This window comes from Primulina tabacum, chromosome 8 (genome assembly GCF_025594145.1).
Source record: "Primulina tabacum isolate GXHZ01 chromosome 8, ASM2559414v2, whole genome shotgun sequence".
Classification (NCBI taxonomy): Eukaryota; Viridiplantae; Streptophyta; class Magnoliopsida; order Lamiales; family Gesneriaceae; genus Primulina; species Primulina tabacum.
Genome location: NC_134557.1, coordinates 35,385,720 through 35,407,274, shown reverse-complemented (window position 1 = coordinate 35,407,274; position 21,555 = coordinate 35,385,720). Strand labels below are relative to the sequence as shown.

The 21,555-nt window shown below is 35.7% G+C and overlaps 3 protein-coding genes across 5 annotated transcripts; 2 read left to right on the top strand and 1 right to left on the bottom strand.

Annotated features, from left to right (window-relative positions):
• Window positions 1–1,538: 1,538 nt before the first annotated feature.
• LOC142553966 (uncharacterized) lies at window positions 1,539–7,941 on the top strand. 3 transcript variants are annotated; one of them, XM_075664538.1, is made up of 16 exons: window positions 1,543–2,068; window positions 2,912–3,031; window positions 3,268–3,327; window positions 3,909–3,962; window positions 4,054–4,155; window positions 4,687–4,770; window positions 4,880–4,995; window positions 5,095–5,196; window positions 5,503–5,619; window positions 5,859–5,924; window positions 6,074–6,140; window positions 6,560–6,613; window positions 6,689–6,781; window positions 7,239–7,301; window positions 7,519–7,557; window positions 7,632–7,941. In XM_075664538.1, exons 1-16 carry the CDS (start codon window positions 2,051–2,053, stop codon window positions 7,734–7,736), a joined length of 1,260 nt encoding a protein of 419 aa, XP_075520653.1. In that variant the 5' UTR covers window positions 1,543–2,050; the 3' UTR covers window positions 7,737–7,941. The 3 variants fall into 3 exon arrangements, with proteins under 3 accessions (XP_075520656.1, XP_075520653.1, XP_075520655.1); XM_075664540.1 differs by lacking the exon at window positions 1,543–2,068 and adding an exon at window positions 2,084–2,775; XM_075664541.1 differs by lacking the exon at window positions 4,880–4,995 and having other exon boundaries at window positions 1,539–2,068; window positions 5,058–5,206.
• A 2,110-nt stretch (window positions 7,942–10,051) lies between these two features.
• Window positions 10,052–12,603, top strand: LOC142553965 (pentatricopeptide repeat-containing protein At1g10270). Its single transcript, XM_075664537.1, is given in 2 exon segments — window positions 10,052–11,632; window positions 11,634–12,603. Coding segments are annotated over 2 exon segments (2,235 nt in total). The 5' UTR covers window positions 10,052–10,111; the 3' UTR covers window positions 12,348–12,603.
• A 1,278-nt stretch (window positions 12,604–13,881) lies between these two features.
• LOC142553964 (NADPH-dependent pterin aldehyde reductase) lies at window positions 13,882–19,753 on the bottom strand. Its single transcript, XM_075664536.1, has 5 exons — window positions 19,396–19,753; window positions 19,238–19,307; window positions 15,326–15,519; window positions 15,006–15,178; window positions 13,882–14,141 (listed from the first exon to the last, which is right to left on the bottom strand). Exons 1-5 carry the CDS (start codon window positions 19,726–19,728, stop codon window positions 14,072–14,074), a joined length of 840 nt encoding a protein of 279 aa, XP_075520651.1. The 5' UTR covers window positions 19,729–19,753; the 3' UTR covers window positions 13,882–14,071.
• Between the last annotated feature and the right edge of the window lie 1,802 nt (window positions 19,754–21,555).

Genomic DNA, 21,555 nt, shown 5'->3' with positions numbered 1-21,555 from the left:
CTAGCCGTTTTGTTACTGTTTATGACCGTTGGTGTATAAAAAAATAAGAGTATGTATTTGTATAATTTTATGGTAATAATATGGTGTATATAATATTAGACATATTTAAATAATTATGTATATCATATCATATTATTATAATGATGTGTCATAAGATATTTTATTTAAATATCTTATAGACTTTTATACTTGTTGTATCCCTTACCGGGAGTGTGGGATGTCGTCTTAACATCCTCCCAGGATTTATAACAAGTTTTTGAAAAATGTATTTTTATTATTAATAATAACATTATATTATATATTAAATATATACACAATAAATAAATAACAGTAACATAAATATTATTACTTTTGTTACCTTTTTCTTCTGTTTGGAGCTTGGAAAAGGATGGAGGACTTTTAGAGCTTCGTGCTGATAACGTGTTGTGAAAAAGTAAAAATTTATGGTAAAAAGTAAAAATCTCAAACTCTCAAAATTTACCAAACTACACACTTTATAATATTTTTCTCTCTACTCAATTGTGATTTTCTTCACAAATGAGAGATCTATTTATAGGAAATCTTTACAAATAATCCAAAAATAAAATACATCATTACCTACATCATCACACACTAATTTTCAATATTTACAACTCTTATTTTCAACATTCAAACATTCAACATTCAAATATTCAATACACATATTTTAAATATATTTTTCAACAAAATATACGTTTCTTGTGAATATAATCAAAATTACACTATCAACCATCCAAATCCACTATTTCTAAAAACAATACTAATAAATATTAAAATTAAACAACATGGACATCTTTCTCTTCATTCAAATTAAATTGTCAACAACATATTAAAATTTGGAATTTTTTCACAAAATTTTTTGTGAGAGTGTCTCAAGGATCATATTTTGTGAATCGAATCTCCAACTCGACCTAAATCATGGAAAAAAAATATTATTTTTTATCAAAAATATTTTTTTCTGTCAAAAATATTACTTTTGATGATAAATATGAATTAGGTGGACTCGTCTTAGAAATATAGATCTGTGACATCGTTTCACGGGCTAGTTTATATTACACCGTGAGTGTTTTTCCCCTATTTCAATATAATTAGATCATGTGAATCTCTCGTATTTTTATAAAAGTTGATATATATATATATATATATATATATATATAGTTTTGATATCATGCACACCTACCGTGCACACCTTTGTGAGCACCGATGATGTGTCATTCACCCATTGGATGCGCAATTTTTCTATATTTCATCACATCAAATGGGTGAATGACACATCATCGGTGCTCACAAAGGTGTGCACGGTAGGTGTGCAGGATATCAAAACTGATATATATATATACATTGATGATACAAACATTCCAAATATAATGTTGAATAATCCTCATTTCACACACATATTAATTGTTTTTTTTTTCATGTCAAGCAAAAACTCATTTTTTTTATCAGATTAATCCAAAAGTCAACTTTTTCAGTGTTTTAAATAAATGATGTGTGATGATGAGAGAATCGTGTAGACAAAAATGAATTGTGTAGGAACTGTTTCGGAACATGCCATGATTCTGTAACCCACGGCTATAAACGGGTCCCACGAATGCCACGTGGCACGATCCCAGCAGGCGGCTTTTCGAACCATCACCACACGCGCTCACGAATCCAAACACGACAACTCATTCCACCGTGTATCTCGGCTGCGTACAAGTTTTCTCCCCCGAACGAGTACCGTATAAAACTATACTCTATGCTTACACGTCTCTGTATCTATGGCCCGTGCCCCTTTGATGGTAGTGGAAAGAGACGTTTTCGAGGAGGTGGAAGAGATGGAGGAACTTTGAAAGAGACTTTTATTGCTTTCTTTCTGTGGGTTCTTTCTTTATATTCGTTGCTTTATAAGGGTGGGTTATTTTATTCGGGTTTCTTGTGATTGATTCAAAAGTTATATCCAAAAAGGCAGAAAAGGCGGGCCGTTTCTTTTTGGATTCAGGGATTTTCTGCTCGTTATTCTGATGTTTCTGGAGCTTTTTCATAAGTTATTATGAACTCAATCACTTCTGTAATTACCTCTCTCTCTGTGTTATATGTGTGTGTGTGTGTATCAGTTGTCTGCTAAATTTTGTTGGATGGGTGATGTTATGATGATGATTGTGTGTAAAATTACGATTTTTATGATAATTTTAAAATATCCATATATGGTTTGCCAGGTGACTTTTAGATTATCTTTTCTGAATAACCATTTAAAAGAAGGTGAAAATTATATTGACAAATAATCATTTAAATTTAAGCAACGTTAAAGCAAGCTGTTTCTTTACTATTCCAGTTTCCAAGGGATGTACGCTCAGGGCTGTGTTTTTATGTCCTACACCTCCATAATTCACCTTTTATGAATGATCTGGAGAATAAGATTTAAGTCTGCAAATTTTGAGTATCATTAGTTTGCTTTAGTTGCATATATCGGAAAATAAAGAGAAGATAATCTGATTTAAATCATATTCGTTGTTGAAACAGTTGTAACTTGATTTTTGCCCATTCGACAATTTATATTGCACTAACTGTTCTGAGGTTAGACTTTTCTTGAATGTATTTGATTAAGCTGCCATAAGTTTACTCCATGAAATCGAGTTCACCTCGCCTTCGCCTTTTTGTTTGTTGCAATTAACATGGACTATATTTATTGCGGCCTTTTTTTCTCTTCCTGTTCTTCTTCTCTCCTCTGTGACATTTACGGGAGTTTTTGCAACACCTATCATTATGCTTAAGAGGGTTGATTGATCTGATATTGCTGAATTGTTGGATTTTAATTTGGAGTAACAATCTTTGTGTTTTTACTGTGGGGGCAGTGTTATATAAATTTTATTTCCTGTATTTATCTTACCGACCAACTTTTTTGCATTTGCAGGCTTCCCTATTTGCAGATCCTAGAAGCAGATCATGTCTCCAGAGTCTCTTTGTCACTGCTTCTCTTGTTTGTGGAGTTTTCTTCATCGGAAGTGCATTGTTGGGGACAGAAACTTTCAGGGTATTTGTTAATTCTACGAAGATTTCAACCCATTTACTTATTTAAGTTAGTTTTTTGTGGTTGAACTTATTGCTGAGTACGAATAAAATAACTACTATATGTAGTTTTATATGTTTGGCTTTACGGGTGCCTGTACAATCCTTTTTAAGTCATTAGTTTTATTGCTTTTACGGGTGCCTGTACAATCCTTTTTAAGTCATTAGTTTTATTGCTATAATGTGGTGTTGTCAATGCAGTTATCCCCTGGATTTGTCGGGAACGGAACACTGAAATACACAGACTCTGAAAATTGTGAGGTAAGTTTTTATGTAATTACTATTTTGCCGCACCCTAGACTATGAGGGGGATAGATCTTTTTATTAACTTTCAGTTTATTTCTAATTGGAAATTAGCTTATTTGGAAAAGTCCTTGATATTTTCTAGAAAAAATGTGAAAATTTGACCAAGAAATTATATTGGGTATATTATAGCCAGACAAATAAACAGATGTGAATACACCAGAGTTGCATTTTAAATTCACTGCTGGAAACTTTGGCTCATAAAACCATATAGAATGGATACATTCGTTCCGTTAATTGGCCCTCAATTCTTAATAAGCTTGGAACTGGGAGAGTTTCCCAGGTAATTTTAATATGTGGAAATTATGGACAGAGTAGATTTTGAAAATTGACGTCCATGGGAACTAAAGACATTTAAAGTACTAGAGCTGGTTACATTACAGCAAGGTGAAAGGCTTTTGTATTCTGGTTTCAGAAACTTTGATAAATATGCCTGTCTACTTGAGCTAAATTTTCGAAGAAGCATGAAAACTAGTAAACTTCATTTCTTTCATGAAATATTTGTCTCATTGAAAAGAAGAAGATCCCTGTGTTTGTAGGTACCCTCAACGGAGAACAAGACAACTGAGAATACAATCCTCGAAAAATGCAAGGTCTTCACACTTACTTTTTTGTCAAGTTTTTCTAGAACGAATTTTTCAACAGTTACTGCCTCTAACTCAAAGACTTTGTTTATGTTTTCAGGCAAAATGCAGGCCTTTGGGTAGTGAAAATTTGCCAGAAGGAATTGTTTCCTCCACTTCAAACTTGGAAACTCACCCACTGTGGGGCCCTGTTTCAGATGATGTATGTATCGATAATAATACAATTTCATTTAGTTTGACAAGGTGGTCATATTTTGTAACACCTTTCATATAATTGTTGAGGCTATTTTTAAGAGGTACTACTCTGTATTTCTATGTGATTTCACTTTTGGTTATTATTAAATTTCCGATATATTAACTAAAAGAACACAACGTATGCCTTCTGAGTGGGATGGCCAGTGAGGAAACCTTTTATTATCCACAATGTAATGAAGAAGTTCTTGGAACAATTGACAAGGTTTGGAGTGAACTTTCTGTTCTTCTGGGATATTTTGATAGTTCTCCGAGTGTTTGGACCTGTAAATTACTATCTTATGTAGCATTATACAAGCTCAATGAAAGTAATAAACAATATGTCGTAATTTTAGGTCAAATATCTCTGTGCGTCAAATATTTGCAATTTTTTCCTTCTTTTGTTGCTCAACAGTGGCTACTAAGTTGCATAGTACTTCTTGTGATGTTTCTTTCTAGTTGTCGTATTTTTTATTTACTATACGTGGTATATTTGAATCAGACCAAGCCTACACCTACAAGAAGTTTGTTGGCCATTGCAGTTGGGATAAAGCAAAAGCATTTAGTAAACCAAATTGTTAAAAAGGTATGTGTTTGCATTTCTTTGTTGGTTCCTTCTTATGAAGTTTCATCTCACGTTCACTTCTTCATGTATGATATGTACGGATCGATGCACTGTAATGAATTCACCGCAGTTTCTGGAAAATAATTTTGTGGTGATACTTTTTCACTATGATGGGATCGTTGACGAATGGAATGAGGAATGGGGTGGTCAAGTCCTTCATGTCTCTGCCATGAATCAAACAAAATGGTATGATTATTGAATAAAGTCCGCAGTGATATAATTGTGTTTTGCTTTTCCTCTCTGAATAGGTATTTACAAGTCTGAGATTTTTGCTCATGGGCCTAGGTGGTTCGCCAAGCGTTTTCTGCATCCAGATATTGTCGCTGAATATGAATATATTTTTTTGTGGGATGAGGACCTGGGAGTCGAAAACTTTCATCCGGGAAGGTGCATTTAGGTTCCAAATTCATTCTTATGTTCTGTTTCAACCGCGATCATTTTTATAGGTTTGAGTTAAATGAAGTGCCTACAGAAAAACTCATAAAATGAAAAACAAGGCAGTACTTTATTTTGTAAGGAAAATATTCGAGATAGATTTTGGATGTTTTCCTGCAGTTCTATCGCACCCAGTGGATATTGACATATATGGTGTTTAAGAGCAATTATGCGACTTGAAAATTACAGTCAGTGAAATTATTTTTCGCAATGAAATATTTATAATAATTTTGTCATGATGTTTTGCTTATTATATAGGTATATATCTATCATCAAGGAGGAAGGACTTGAAATTTCACAGCCTGCTCTTGATCCTCGTAAATCTGAGGTGCATCATCACATTACCACACGCAGGAGGGATTCAAAGGTGCACAGGTTAGAAAAGGTCTTGTATTTTATGTTTAGCTCGAAAAAATAGGGATTCGCCATGTTACCTAATCTTCAACCTAGTGGAAGATTCTTGCATAATTGTGTTCTAATTCATGAACATTCATGCTTTAGAAAACTCTGCCATAAAGAAATCAGTAGTTGAAATTCAAATTCAAATTCAAATTCTTCTGCCCACCACTGACTCATACACCCTTTCTAAGCCCATTTATCCATTGCATGAATAGGAGATACTACAAGTTTGCAGGCGGTGGAAAATGTTCTAATAACAGTACAGCTCCCCCTTGTGTTGGGTAAGCACAACATTTATTTCTCATTTTTCACAATCTCAAAATAACACTTCTATAGCAGTTTTAAATATCTGGCATAAACATTAGCAGTAGACTTTCTTGTATAAGAAAACAGCTGCATGTGTTTTACCATCTTTATTCATGTGGTGCAGTTGGGTGGAAATGATGGCTCCTGTAATCTCAAGAGCAGCCTGGCGTTGTGCTTGGTATATGATCCAGGTTAGTACAATATTTGCTCCGTTCAGTTATGAAGAGTTTCTTGACGGACCTTATTGTATATGAAATTACTTCTTACTTTGACATTTCATGGGATATGTTATACTGTATTTAAGCATTGTATTTGTTCTATTATCGCCAAGCATGAAGTTTCACAAGGTTTATGATCTAAAATACTTGGTAAAAAACAAAATTAGAACAGATACTACACAACATAAAGAATCACCCGATAAAATAAAGTAATATTTGAATTCTATGTGATTCTGTGGATAAAAATGCAAATTTCCTGTAAATCACCAGGGATTAAAATATAACGGTGTTTCAATCCTTTGTATGTTCTTTGCTTGCTTCCATGAAGTTAATATATTAGTGTTTAAGTTCATAAATGTCTATATACTTCTAATATAGCCATATCGGCACAGAATGACTTGATCCATGCCTGGGGCCTCGATATGAAGCTTGGTTATTGTGCTCAGGCAAGTGTTTCTTTTTCAATATGGTTTCTGTCTAGTCGCTTTTTTGTATACTGAATAACATCTTGTTCAATACAGGGTGATCGCACAGTTAAAGTTGGTGTGGTTGATAAAGAGTATATAATTCATTTTGGTCTTCCTACACTCGGTGGTCTTTCTGATAAAAACAAGGTATACATCCATTGCTTCTTTTCTTGTCATAAGAACCTAAATATGTACTTTCAATGCAAAAATACTTGCTCAGTAGGAAGAATTTGGAGTGGATGCATCAGGCAGCTTTTCTCAACCCCGCGGAAACAGAAATAAATTGAAATTTTATGTATGTTAGTCCTAAAGCCATAATTTTCACAGCTCAATCTCCGACGGGGTCACCTTTCCTTTGAGAAGAACAGGATGTACATATTAAATGGTTCGGTTTTTGTTCTGGCTTCTCATTGATCCTACACAGGACATATTTTTAAGGAAAAGACCTTTTACTGCTCTGGATGTGTTTACAAACACAAAATTCATAAATATGACCTTGGTTTCTTTTCAACCCAAATCTTACTTCCTTTTCATTCTATATGCATTTCTTTGGGGATATTGCTGTTGTATATCTTTCAATTAATATTTCTGGTTCTTAATGCAGACGAGTACGGAGTTGTACAATCAATCTTCACCGTCCAAGAACTTGTCTTATTCAGAATCAGTGGTATGATTTCTTGATGCAAATCGTGCTCCTGCCTTCTCTCTTGTGATCAAAATAAACATACATTTGTTAAATGATTCTTTACGTACACAATACTAACATGTACAATCAATCTTCATCTTCAAAGAACTTGTCCGATTCAAAATCACTGCTTTGATTTCTTTATGGAAACTGTATCTTCATCTGATCAAAATAAACATATTTCTGTTGTAAAATTCAGGCAAGTTCAGTAAAGGACAACTTTGATAACAGATACGCTGTAAGTTCAGTGAGACGTTTTAGTTCCATCTCAACCTATCTTTCCAAGCTAGTGATTGACTCACATATGTGCAGGTGAGGCTAAGATCCTATCGCGAAATGAGGACTTTCAGGACTAGATGGGATAATGCTGTAAAGGAAGACGCGTGTTGGATCAATCCCTTTGAACAACACAAGTAAACCAAAAATTGTTCGATGAATGTGCCATAAACAACAGAAACACGATTCGTGTACAGAAAGATAATGGATATATCTGCAAAAAACTGTACAAATTACAATTTGCACAGATCGTTTTTAAATTCTTCTCTTGTACAGGAATCAATATTTCAGATTTTCACCAAGGCAAAGTTTGGAATGAACTGAGCGGTGATTGGATTGTCCAAATGCGTATGTTCCTTGCTTATTTTTTTTCACATTCTGTCTCATGACAATTGACAAGAACTTGAGTCCGGCTTTTGGTGTAAACAACTTGTACAGTGTTATAAGCTGGAGGAAAATAGTGGACATTTTTTTTTATCATGCATATTGTGATAAAGTTGTATGATTTCATTTAACAAAATAAACACTTTCTCCAATTGTAGTAAGAGAGTCTCATTTATATTTCTATATCAGTAAATTATGCACAAACGTTGTATGTTAAAATTATAATCGTAATAATAAACTTGAAAGGGTGATATGGAAAATAAGTTGCAATGACAATATTGAGAAAAAGTTTTGGTTTAAGGACAATTTTGGAAACAAAAAATGATAACTTTTGGATGACAGATTTTTTTGTATAATAGTATAGATGATGAAATGTGTCGTCATCTTATAACGATTGAATCAAATATTTAGGTACTATCTCAATGATAGAGTCGAATAGATCAAAGAAATGATCGATGTTGAAAAGTCATTAGCCAATTGATCCTAAGTTAACTCCCGAATTGGTAAACTCAAAACCATTTAAAAAGAGGATCAAGTCTCGTTTCTTTTCCCTATGACATCTCTCTGACCTAAAAAATCATTAATTTAGAGCTCATTTGTTGATTGTTCTCAGTGGTTTTTTTAGTCAGATTAGGCCAAAATAACTGTAAGATAGTGGGTTCAAAAACTTTCATCCTCATGTTGCTGGTAATGAGAGGTGACAGCTGAAAAATCGGAATGAGTACTAAATATAAGGAATTTGACGATGATGATGGATTTGTTGTCAGATGTGGCAGAAAATTTTAGTATTTTCGTAGATCTTGTCACTGGTTGTGTAATCTTATCTGCTGAAAAGAATAGCTCGGAGGCACGAAAACAAAGAAATTCTGTTGGAGGAAAATAACTATTAAGTTTGTTCATGAACAAGGAAAAAGCATATAAACCAAATAAAGTGATGATATGGATGTCGACTTTTGAGATAGCTAAATACATTAGACATCTGCACATGAAAGCAGGGACGGACCTATGCTTGGTCCGTTCTAGGATGTAGCCCAGTCCAAATTTTTTTTACAAGGAGTTATAGATATTCGAGTCAATTTTAATTTTTTTTTGGTAAATACATATAAAGATTTAAGCATAATCTAATTTTTTTAAAAGATATCACGGTGCAAATAACTCATAAAAGTTAATATCTAGAATACATATTTAACTTTCACAGTGAATAAATGTAGATTTTCGATATTTCAAAGGGGATTTGGTGCAAATAACTCATAAAAGTGATAAATTTATTTTATCAATTTTTTTATTTAATAAAATTTAATTTTGAAAGTACATTTAAAATATATTAAAAATAGTTTTAAAATCTAAATTTTAAATCTAAGTGAAACTTGTCTTATATTAGAGGGGTTACATATTAATTTAAATAATATATAAATTTTGAAAAATGATATTGATTAAACTTCTTTTTTGAAAATTAACTCTCCTATTTCGAATACGTTAGGAACAATAAGTTTTTTTTTAAAAAAAATACCAATGTCATTTTGCTAATTATTTTTATATTAATATCTCATATTGGATATATATATATTTATATATATATATATATATATATAAATTAACTTATTATATTAAGTTCAAGCACACCTCAATTTTAATTTCTGGATCCGTTACTGCATGAAAGCATGTGTTAATAGTCAGATAATGGTTCAACAATGAATATTCCAAGTCGTTAAAAGTGTTTAAAAACTAAAAGAAAAATGAAGAGAACCTTATTCCAATAGAAATGTCAGTTACCACCAAAATCATTGAAGTGTTTCAGGAGATGTTAAAATCATTGGAAGTAAGTCTTCTTTTATCACAATTTTTGTTACCAATTCACGTGCAAACTTTTAGGGCCTTGCTGGGAAGGGAACTAGAGAATGATTTGAATGGAGCAAAATTGTAGTGTGTGGTAGGGATAAAAAGCAATTATTATATCTCATTTCAATTTTGAAAGCTAGAGGTTTATATTGTGGTTATTATATAATAACATTTTTTTATTAAAAAAAAAAATTAAGTGGGCCCTGCAACATGTCATGCACACTTCACTTCACCCCAGATTAGGGTTTAAGGCTTCGGACTTTACAGGGTTTCTTCGTGTTCATTTCAGAATCATGGCCAGTCGCCTCCTCCACCTGCTCCGCCGCTCTACCCGTCGCTACTCCACCTCCACCGCTCCTTTTCCTTACCAAGCCGCCGGCGCTTCCAATCCCCATAACCACGACCCCATAAACTCCGATTACCCGAATAGCAATCACTTCCACTCTCCCCCACCGGACACATCTCAATATAATCCGTACCCTAATCCTCAGTATCAACCGGCACCTCAATATAATCCATACCCGAATCCTCAATCCCATCCCCCTCCCTTCCAGTACAATCCTAATCAGCAATTCCAACCTTCGGCCGCAGATTCGCCAAATTTTCAGTATAGTGCCCAATTTTCCAACAATTTTCAATCGACAATTTCGAGTCCTAATCCTCCCGTCAACCCTGCATCCTCCTCCGCACCGTCTTCTGTTCCTGTGCGATCATATGGATTCTCATCCGCCGAGGAGGCGGCGGCAGAGCGCCGGCGCCGCAAGCGCCGCCTTAGAATTGAGCCTCCTCTGTATGCCCTTCGCCCCAACCCCGCCTACACCCCACCCAACGCCAACGATCCTGACAAGCCTAAGCTACCGGATTCCACATCTGCTCTGGTGGGGAATCGTCTCAATCTTCACAATCGGGTCCAGTCTCTGATTCGTGCTGGTGACCTTGACTCAGCTTCCTATATTGTCCGCCAGTCTGTTTTCCAGTCGATCCGCCCAACTGTCTTCACTTGCAATGCCATCATTGCGGCCATGTACCGTGCCAAGCGGTACAGTGATGCAAAAGCTTTGTTTCAATACTTTTTTCGACAGTTTAATATCATACCAAATATTGTTTCGTATAATAATCTAATTGTATCACATTGTGAGTCGAATGAGGTTGATGAAGCATTGAAAGTTTATGAGTACATTATAGAGAATGCACCGTACAGCCCGTCGGCAGTAACTTATCGCCACCTCACGAAGGGGCTTATTGATGCGGATCGCATAAATGATGCAGTCAGTTTGCTTCGTGAGATGTTGAACAAGGGTCATGGCGCAGATTCTTTGGTTTATAATAATGTAATTCTTGGTTTCTTGAATTTGGGCAATTTAGAGAAGGCTAATGAGTTGTTTGATGAGTTGAAGGAACGGTGCACGGTTTATGACGGGGTCGTGAATGCAACTTTCATGGATTGGTTTTTCAACCAGGGGAAGCCGAAAGAGGCGATGGAGTCGTATAGGGATTTGATGGGTCGAAACTACAGGATGGTGCCTGCCACTAGGAATGTGCTTTTGGAGACGCTGTTGAGGCATGGGAAACATAAAGAAGCTTGGGATTTGTTCAATGACATGTTGGATGATCACACGCCACCAACTTTCCAGGCGGTAAATTCGGACACTTTCAATATGATGGTCAATGAGTGCTTAAAGGAAGGGAAGGTTGAGGAGGCAATGGAGGTTTTCAAAAGATCGGGGAAGGGAGTCAAGTCGAAGCCTTTCCAGATGGATGTGGCAGGTTTTAATAATATGATTTTAAGAATGTGTGAGCTTGATATGATGGACTGAAGCAGAGCAATACTATAAGCAGTTATGTGACAAGTCATTGTCTCCGGATGTTAACACGTATAGAATTTTGATTGACGCATATATTAAGTTGGATAGGGCTGATAATATGCTAGAGAAGTACTCAAAGATGGTTGAGTTAGGATTGAGGGTTATTCCACAATATGCCAATAAGTGGTTCGGTTTCTTGATTGAGAAGGGAAAGTCTTCTGATTGTATACCTATTTTGTCTAAAATGGCTGATAGAGAACCAAAACCAGATGTAACCACCTACGATATAGTGATAAGGGGGCTAGTTGAAGTAGGTAATTATGAGTCCACCATCAATGTACTCAGAGAAATGACTAACCATGGTGTTGGCACTTCCGCGTCGCTTAAAGACTTTGTATTGGATGGTTTTGAGGAACAAGGCCGGCGGGTTGAGATCGAGAACATTTTGAACAGCCACTTGAGTCATTTCCCACCTCAGAGGCCCTTCCAAGGGACACAAGGTCCTGCAAGAATGGCTTGGTCACCTCAAACAGCTGAACAGGGAGCAAGAAATCCTGCTTTGCCATGGCAGACAGCATCTCCTCCCCAGACGATGACTTATGATAATAATTATACTGAAAAGAGAGCGTATCAACCTCAAATAACTGAACAGATGGTACATCCACAGCCCATGCCTGGCCAGGAGGCTGAACCCATGCGTATGGCAGGACAATACGGCCCATAATTTATTGGTGGGATGATTATGGTTCAATTTGATTGTTATGAAGCGCTGAAAAGGACTTATTGATTTACAGTATGATAAGTTTTTGTAGTGGTCGATCTAAATACATTCACAAGAGCTTGTTAGTAACTTGATGGCCATAAGTTTTTGGTTGTAGCTATTTGTTCGATAGCAAAATGTGCACTGTGTATCAGACTTGATGCATCTATCATTTGTATAACTTTAACCTATATCCCATTTATTATCTGTGATTCTAATACTCTTGGTTGCATATAATTTAGAATATTATGAAATGACTTGCTTTAGTGTTTGAATTTGAAAATTTGATGTTTTTTTATGCACCGGTTGGGAAGAACACTAAATTTTGAGAGTTCACCGTGGATCTGCATAACATAATTAAGTGTGTATTTTGATTTGCTTCTGCTTGTGAATAAATAGTTTCTTGTTTTCATATAGAGAACGTTTATGGGATTGGGGGACTGCTTGTCAAAACACAATGGTGCCTTGATTTTGTCATGCCCCTAGTTCGCACTGAAATGGTTTGATGGTTTGTCCAAGTCGAACACAGAGTTGTCCACTTGTATCAGCTATATTCCGAACAATGAGTGAGTAGAACCAAAAACATCTTTATGTGAGAATATGGTAGATTCTCATGGGATCATTGTTCTAAAAGACTAAATGGCGGTGTCTAGGCGTTGGTCGTTACCAATCACCCCGATTTTTAGAAAAAGCGATGTTTCTGAGAGCTATTAAAAAAATCATTGGTTGTCTAATGTAATATATTTATTTTTTTATTTTTTTACAAAAAATCGTTCCTCATATTTTTCAATTGATTTGTATCGGATAAATTTCAATCTGATAGGAATTGATTGCCTAATGAATCGGGTTGCTCTATTTGGCTTGCGAATAAAAGCAAGGTGAAGGGGCTTTGATTCGGGAATAATTTGTGAGCTATAAACTTTCGGGCATGTAAAACTACCGAGAATATCGCTGCCATACAGACAGGCAGTTCTTCCCCATGCAAAGTTTGACCTACAGATATATGTAATCTTCAGTGTTTCGTTTTCGTTCTTGATTCGAAATTTGTTTCTTTGGTATACCTTTTGAATCGATAACGGCGGATTTGTAACACAAGTGATCCGCAGAATATCCTCTAACGAGTGAGGGTTAGGCACAAATGAATTCCAGCTGCCTCTTTGATTGTTGCATTCGTAAATTACACACGGACTGCCAAGGTTCTCATTATTACATGGTATTGATCTCATCTTATTTGCTTGAAATTTTAAGTATTTTTCTACAAATATAATTTTTATGCATAGCAACTAGAGTGTATTCGAATGAAGAATTGCAAACATTGGAAATTTTAATAGTTTTCTTAAAATCGAAAACAAGTTCGAAAATTTTTAAATTGATTTCTTTAGTAATTCATCGTTAAAAATATTGTTATTACTAGATTCAAACAAAAAAATCGTTTTTGCATTTTTTTTTTTAAAAAAAAATTGAGTATCGTTATAGGCTAAAGCTCGGGTTTTAAAAAAAAAATCTTTTAAATAAATGTTTATGCATTCAAGTTCATCCTAATTTTAGGAATTCACTAGAGTGTTCTGCATCTTCTCTACATTTTGCTCTATCTAACAATTTGACCATGACCATTTTTAAAAATGACAAGAGCAGTAGAAGAGAATTGTATGGTGAAGAACCTTGGTGTACTATATCTCTCACGAAAATCACACAGTCAGAGATGCACCGTTGTCTGCTGCCGTGAGATTGAGAATCATCGAAGCTGCCTTCGGGGCCCTGTTGAGAAGAGACCAAAGGACTTGTTAGAATTTAGAACAGATCAAACATATGGGACCAAATCATATGTTTTGCAGCCGATACAGAACTGTATGAAAATCAGTTCCCCACGAAATAATAATCAGAAGTATCAAAAATATAAAATCATTCTTGGAAGCTTCCCAGGAGTTCTAGCTTTTAGGAAAACATATTTATCGCAATGAATCTAAATAACATCAATTTTGTGACTTCATTGCGTTATCTCAATGATAATACTGCCTCAATTATTTTCAAATCCAAGAATATTTCCACTTTCACAGTGTACTACAATCACACTGGAAAATGATTTAACTTTTTACTTCGTATGAATCAAACTCTGACCAAACTAGCGACTTGGATGGACCATCTAGTACACTAGAGTACTGAATCTCGAAATCAGTTGATCAGTTTCAGATGGAATATCCGGAGTGAGGATTCTATAAAAGTATTCACCAGGAGAAAGAAATTCATGGAACAATGAAATAGAGACGAATGCATTCAGCTGGTTAATGTCTTAACTTCTTATGTCATGATGAACCAAAAAATATCAGTATCGCCGGATCAGAAACTGCAAAGAAGTATATAAGAAATATGCATATATGCATATAGAAAAAACATAGTGATCAGATGACAGCATACTAAATATATACAAAGAGAACAACTTACAACTAAGATACCTCGTGGATTAGAAAATAACTGCTTACAGACAAGTATACATGCAACACTAAAACTTTGAATTATTATTCTAGAAGCAACTAAAAATCCATAATGTTATGGTTTATGCAGTTGTCTAAATTTCATAAAGCTTTATCTGTGTGTGTCTAGAGACAGAGGGAGATAGCAAACCATGATTCAGGCGTTGGATATAGATCAGCTGAACTACCAAAGCACGACTGAAGCATTTCAGTGTTAATCACCCCTGGACTAAGTGCCACTATAGCCATTCCGGGAGGTAATTCTTTTGCAACTGCCCTTGTTAGACCTTCTATTGCCCATTTCGAAGCACAGTAAGGTGCTACCTATCACGATTTAAAAATATCTGGGCAAAATAAGCAAAATATAAAAAAATAACACACACACCGAGTCACAATATAAACCAGGTATGGAACTGCCGCAAAACAAATTAATCACTTGGAAAATAACAACAAACTGGCTCCAAGTTATACCTGTGCAGCAGCAGATCTTCCCCATCCAGATGACATGTTGACAATTACCCCTTGCTTTCTTTCAATCATTAGTGGCGTGAAGTGTCGTAATACATTTGCTACCCCCTTAATGTTCGTGTCAACGACAGCATCAAACTCATCTACCGGAACATCCCATATTTTGTTGTTCCTATTTATCGTCCCGGCATTGTTTACTGGAAAAGATGCAGAATTGAGTTTTAATATCAATCTGAAATGTGACGAGAATGATCTTTAAGATCGAATGAAATGCAGATGAACTTCAATCAATACTTGTAAAGAAAATGGGTCAAAGATGTGCATTATTATTTTTTAACACAGCTAGGTTGATGTTCTGAGGACTAATAATTTGTCATCAACTGAAATGTACTCTACAAGTGTAATGCCCAGATTTCGCACACCCAAACACGCACAATATTTGTAGAGGTCAAACATTATTTAAAGTACCGATAACCCATTTAATCAACACAAGGCCTAAAATTTCTAAGGAATCGTAATTTATTTATTAAAAGAAAACAATGAGTCAATCTCTCAATCATATCAATGCGTAAATAAATTAATCTTCCAAAGAACTAGCTAAAATATATGAAAGGAAATAATCCAAAAATCCTAAAAGAACTCAAATGAAAAAATTCAAGTCTCCACGCATCTTCCATGTCATCATCATCCTCAATGATCTCTTCTACATATTCGTCTTCCTCAGTTAGATTATTAACTGAAACCAAAATTATTTAGTACACTCCTGTATCCAACCACTAACTCGAACCAAATCTTAGCCAATTAAATTTCGTAAATATATGTATATAAGAATCTAACCAATTAATGGGCTACAAAATAAACAATAAATTGTTGTTGGCCCATTATCTTGCATAACGTATACACACATATATTTATTAAGGAAAAAAAAAAGAGAAAGAGAACCCTACCCAAAAAAAATCTCATCAGCGCCGTTAAAAAAAAAGGCCTTCTTCACCCAACAAAATGACTGACTCCTACTGCCTAGGTTGTGCGTACACTCCTATTTCAACATTATTTCGCAAAAGCTCCACAATAATAAATTTGGATGCATATTGTTGTTATAGATGCCTTATTGTTCCTTATTTGTTGGGATTTTGTATTTGGTTATGTTCTGGTGATATTCTGGATGATATGTATGTCATGTGAGCCACCTCTTGGTTCCTAAGGGTCAAAGTGCTGCATGTGGGATACATGTGAGCCACATCTTGTTTCCCTATAGTCAAAGTGCTGCATGATGGGGTCCCATTGTAGATGTTGTTCTGTTCTGTCTGTCATGTGAGCCACATTTTGGTTCATGCGGGTCAAAGTGCTGCATGTGGGGAAGCCTGTGAGCCACCTCTTGTTTCCCTATGGTCAAAATGCTGCATGATATCAAATTCTTATCTGGGTTCTGTCATTATGTTATTATCTCATTAAGTCATCCTATTTACATGTGTATTTATTATTTATCTTTGTGAAAGCTTTTGTCATTATCCTTGAGATCAAATCAATGGCTGGATACAAGAGTGTACTAAATATTTTTGGTTTCAAGTAATAATCTAACTGAGGAAGACGAATATGTAGAATATGTAGAAGGGCTTCTTCACCCAACAAATTGATTGACTCATACTGCCTAGGTTGTGCGTACACTCCTATTTCAACATTATTTTGCAAAAGCTCCACAGTAATAAATTTGGATGCATATTATTGTTACAGATGCCTTATTGTTCCTTATTTGTTGGGATTTTGTATTTGGTTATGTTCTGGTGATATTATGGATGATATGTATGTCATGTGAGCCACCTCTTGGTTCCTACGGGTCAAAGTGCTGCATGTGGGATACATGTGAGCCACCTCTTGTTTCCCTATAGTCAAAGTGCTGCATGATGGGGTCCCATTGTGGATGTTGTTCTGTTATGTCTGTCATGTGAGCCACCTTTTGGTTCATGCGGGTCAAAGTGCTGCATGTGGGGAAGTATGTGAGCCACCTCTTGTTTCCCTATGATCAAAATGATGCATGATATAAATTCTTATCTGGGTTATGTCATTATGTTATTATCTCATTAAGTCATCCTATTTACATGTGTATTTATTATTTATCTTTGTGAAAGTTTTTGTCGTTATCCTTGAGATCGAATCAGTGGCTGGATACAAGAGTGTACTAAATAATTTTGGTTTCAGGTAATAATCTAACTAAGGAAGACGAATATGTAGAATATGTAGAAGGGCTTCTTCACCCAACAAATTGATTGACTCCTACTGCCTAGGTTGTGCGTACACTCTTATTTCAACATTATTTTGCAAAAGCTCCACAATAATAAATTTGGATGCATATTATTGTTATAGATGCCTTATTGTTCCTTATTTGTTGGGATTTTGTATTTGGTTATGTTCTGGTGATATTCTGGATGATATGTATGTCATGTGAGCCACCTCTTGGTTCCTAAGGGTCAAAGTGCTGCATGTGGGATACATGTGAGCCACATCTTGTTTCCTATAGTCAAAGTGCTGCATGATGGGGTCCCATTGTAGATGTTGTTCTGTTCTGTCTGTCATGTGAGCCACATTTTGGTTCATGCGGGTCAAAGTGCTGCATGTGGGGAAGCCTGTGAGCCACCTCTTGTTTCCATATGGTCAAAATGCTGCATGATATCAAATTCTTATCTGGGTTCTGTCATTATGTTATTATCTCATTATGTCATCTTATTTACATGTGTATTTATTATTTATCTTTGTGAAAGTTTTTAGTCGTTATCCTTGAGATCGAATCAGTGGCTGGATACAAGAGTGTACTAAATAATTTTGGTTTCAGATAATAATCTAACTGAGGAAGACGAATATGTAGAAAAGATCGTTGAGGATGATGATGACATGGAAGATGTTTTGTAGACTTTGGAGACTTGAATTCCTTCATTTGAGTTCTTTTAGGTTTTTTGGATTATTTCCTTTCATATATTTTGGCTAGTTCTTTGGAAGACTAATTTATTTACACATTGATATGATTGAGAGATTGACTCATTGTTTCTTTTGAATAGATAAATTATGATTCCTTATAAATTTTAGGCCTTATGTTGATTATATGGGTTATCGGTACTTTAAATAAGGCTTGACCTCTACAAATATTGCGTGTGTTTGGGTGTGCGAAATCTGGGATTACAACAAGTAAAAAGGTAAGTGTCCCATATCATAGTGTCACAGTTGAAAATCTTATGAAAGTATTCAGAAAAAGTTATTCCAGTTTTACATTAAGAAGCACAAAAGAATAGTTATACCAGTTCAAATACATCTATAAAAAGTAAAACACGGAGCTTGGTTAAAGTATAATCCTGCCCCACTGCCACTCTGCGGGAAATTATGTTGTTTTTCTTTAAAGTTTTTCAATTTTCCTGAAGCTTAAAATTATAAGCAAAGTCTAACCCACAGAACGGAAAACCAGAAGGTGTTGGCAGAAAATCTAAGTCATATTGTCATCCTTTGAAGCATACGCCTGCAGAGAAGCATACATCAATCACTCTTATTGAAAATCAATCTAAGCCCATAAATTCATCTCACTAATTATATTTTGAAAATCAGGACTCGTTCCAATTGACCGAAAAGATCCATATTTCTTCTCAAAAAGAGAATGAACCACGCAAAATTCAATTTCCCCACATCTACACCATCAACAACTAGCAAGTGCGGCGGTTGCAACATTCAAACAATTTGTAGACAATTTGTAGCAAAACAAAACCAACCTATCTATTGTTGATTTCAAAGTCACCAAGAAATAATTTCCATCGCCACTCTCCGTGAATTATCTTATAAAAAAAATAGTGTTGTAATGAGAACAAGAAGTCCAATCATCTCTCATAGCATAATCATACGTTAGCTTACACAAAAGACAATCAACTGATGTACCTATAATATCAGGAACAGCCTTCCTCTCCACCACAGTTCGTGCCAATTCTTTAACAGCAGCATCAGACCTCTAGCATAACAGAGACATCAACAATAAGGGAGATATAAACACAAAAACGCATACGAGACCAAGAAAGCCCAAAGCTCAAGTAAATTACCACATCAATATTCAAGACGAGGTTATTATTGTTCTTGAATTTCTCGGAGGCAGCGGTGAGCTCCGACTCGAGAGAGGCAAGTTTATCCTGGGAGCGAGAGCAGCCAATTACTGTCTGGCCAAGCTTAGCCAATTCCAACGCAAGTGCATTTCCGAGCCCTCGGCTGACCCCCGTTATCAGCACCGTTTTTCGAGTGGCTGCGTCAGCCGTGTGAATGGTCTTCGTCGCCATTGGCGGCAGCGCCGTACTCATGCTCTCTCTGACGAGATTCGCACGGTTAATTTCTCTACGAAGAGACGAAGAAAACTTGTTTGTTGTAATTGATAAACGCATTTGGATATTATTCTAAACATAATAGATTATGTTTGTTTCAAATTTATCAATCATCTATGGATTATACAAAAATAAGAGAACATAATCGAAATGAAAAAGGATTAATTAAACGGTTTTAATGATATGAATTAATTATGATATATATGATTATATGTTTAAAAATATGGCTTAATGTTACAATTCATAAAATAGTGTTTTAAAGTTTATTCGAGACGCGTGAGGAACGGAGATCAGAGATTAAATAAGAGAAAATATTTTTATTGAATAATTATTTTTAATTATTTAATGTGTGGTGTATTTAATATGATATTTTGGAAAATGAGTTTTTTTAGTTGATTTTATACACCGAGTCGTATTTTAAATCGATATTCGATTTTCGACGAAAATATGAACTTTTCGAGAACTCGCCTAATATTTTCACAAACTTTCCTAAACAAAATATTTTAAATATTTATTAAAGAGGTTAATGAACCTAATATATTTTGATTAATAGGCCTAGACTTGCACTTGAGTCCTAATATTAAACACTAAAACTCACGCACACAATACCTAGGAAAGCTAGGACTCTTTCATCAGCAAACCACACGCACACACACCACGTTTTGAGAGGAGTTTCACGAAAAAATTGAAGGAAATCCAGCGAGGTCTTTCGTTCGTCGACGTTCTTCGCATCTCAACTTGTTTTTCGTGCGTAAAATATGCAAAAGCACGTCTTAATCTCTTTTTTCTCATCTATCATGCCATATTACGTGTTTGAATTATGTTTGCATGAAAAATAAGTTTGCCTTGCGATTATTTTCGTTTTTATACTATGTCATGTCAAGAACTTATGATTTCATGATCCAAAACCTATGATATCATTGGATGAAGGGGCTGCCATGGTAGGACACTTAGGAGGGACGTTTCTCCATTGTGCTAAGGGTCCATGTATGCTTAGACAAGGGTTGCACGGGTTGGGAGGGAGCTTGCACGAAAATTATGAATTTGCATGAGTTAGGGTTCGAGCATGGCTTCCTTGATGGCCACGGCTTCTAGCTGATATTAGCGTGCGGCCAGGGCTTGTGCTGCTCATGGCTTGGACTTAGGAAGAGTCCTAGCATGGCTAGGACTCTTGGACAGCAACCGAGGAAGAGCCCCGTAGGGGTAGGGCTCTTCCCATGGACGCGCAGGCGGCTTCGTCCGCCTGCAGGGGGTCGGTGCTGGCTTAGGCTGGCGAGCAAGGGTTGTAACAGGGTACAGTGAGGGTCAGGAGGGTGAGGGCTCGGGTAGAAGGGTCCTCATCAAGTATAGAGTCCTAGGCGAACAATGAAGGAACTGACGAGGCTCTCATCTCAGGCAGGAGGCTGCACCGTGGGCTAGGGGCTGGTTTAACGAGTCAGGGCTGGTCAGTAGGGTTCCTAGGTGGTCTGGTCAGGGGTTGGCTCGAGGTGGCTCGGGAGTGGTTCGAAGAAAACGTAAAATGGCTAGAAGGGAAACTAGCTAAGTTTCGGGTTTTTGAAGCTAAGGGTTAAGGGGTCGAACCATGGTCCACGGGGGTCGGTTTAGGGTTCATGATGGTAATTTAGGTATGAAAAGTTCATGATAAAAGTTTAGGATTAAAATCATAAAGTTTGAATTAATTCGAGAATTAAACGCTTTACGAATTAACAAATAGAAAAGTAAATCGAAAACCTCGAATTTAAGCTAAATAAAAATATTAGAAATTTAATCTAAGCTTAAATAATTATTTGGGATGGTCTAGAGTCAATAAAAATAAGAAAGAGTCAAAATCGAGAAAATCTAAGTCCAAGGTTAAAACGATCATTTTATACATGAAAATGATAGACG

Coding starts and splice junctions, on each gene's coding strand:
- LOC142553966 (XM_075664538.1), top strand. Junction 3,328..3,908: donor CAGACTCTGAAAATTGTGAG/GTAAGTTTTTAT, acceptor CTGTGTTTGTAG/GTACCCTCAACGGAGAACAA. Junction 6,141..6,559: donor GTGCTTGGTATATGATCCAG/GTTAGTACAATA, acceptor ATATCGGCACAG/AATGACTTGATCCATGCCTG.
- LOC142553964 (XM_075664536.1), bottom strand. CDS start 19,728: ATGCGTTTATCAATTACAACAAACAAGTTTTCTTCGTCTCTTCGTAGA. Junction 19,308..19,395: donor TCGTCTTGAATATTGATGTG/GTAATTTACTTG, acceptor CTGTTATGCTAG/AGGTCTGATGCTGCTGTTAA. Junction 14,142..15,005: donor TATCCAACGCCTGAATCATG/GTTTGCTATCTC, acceptor TCTTCTCAACAG/GGCCCCGAAGGCAGCTTCGA.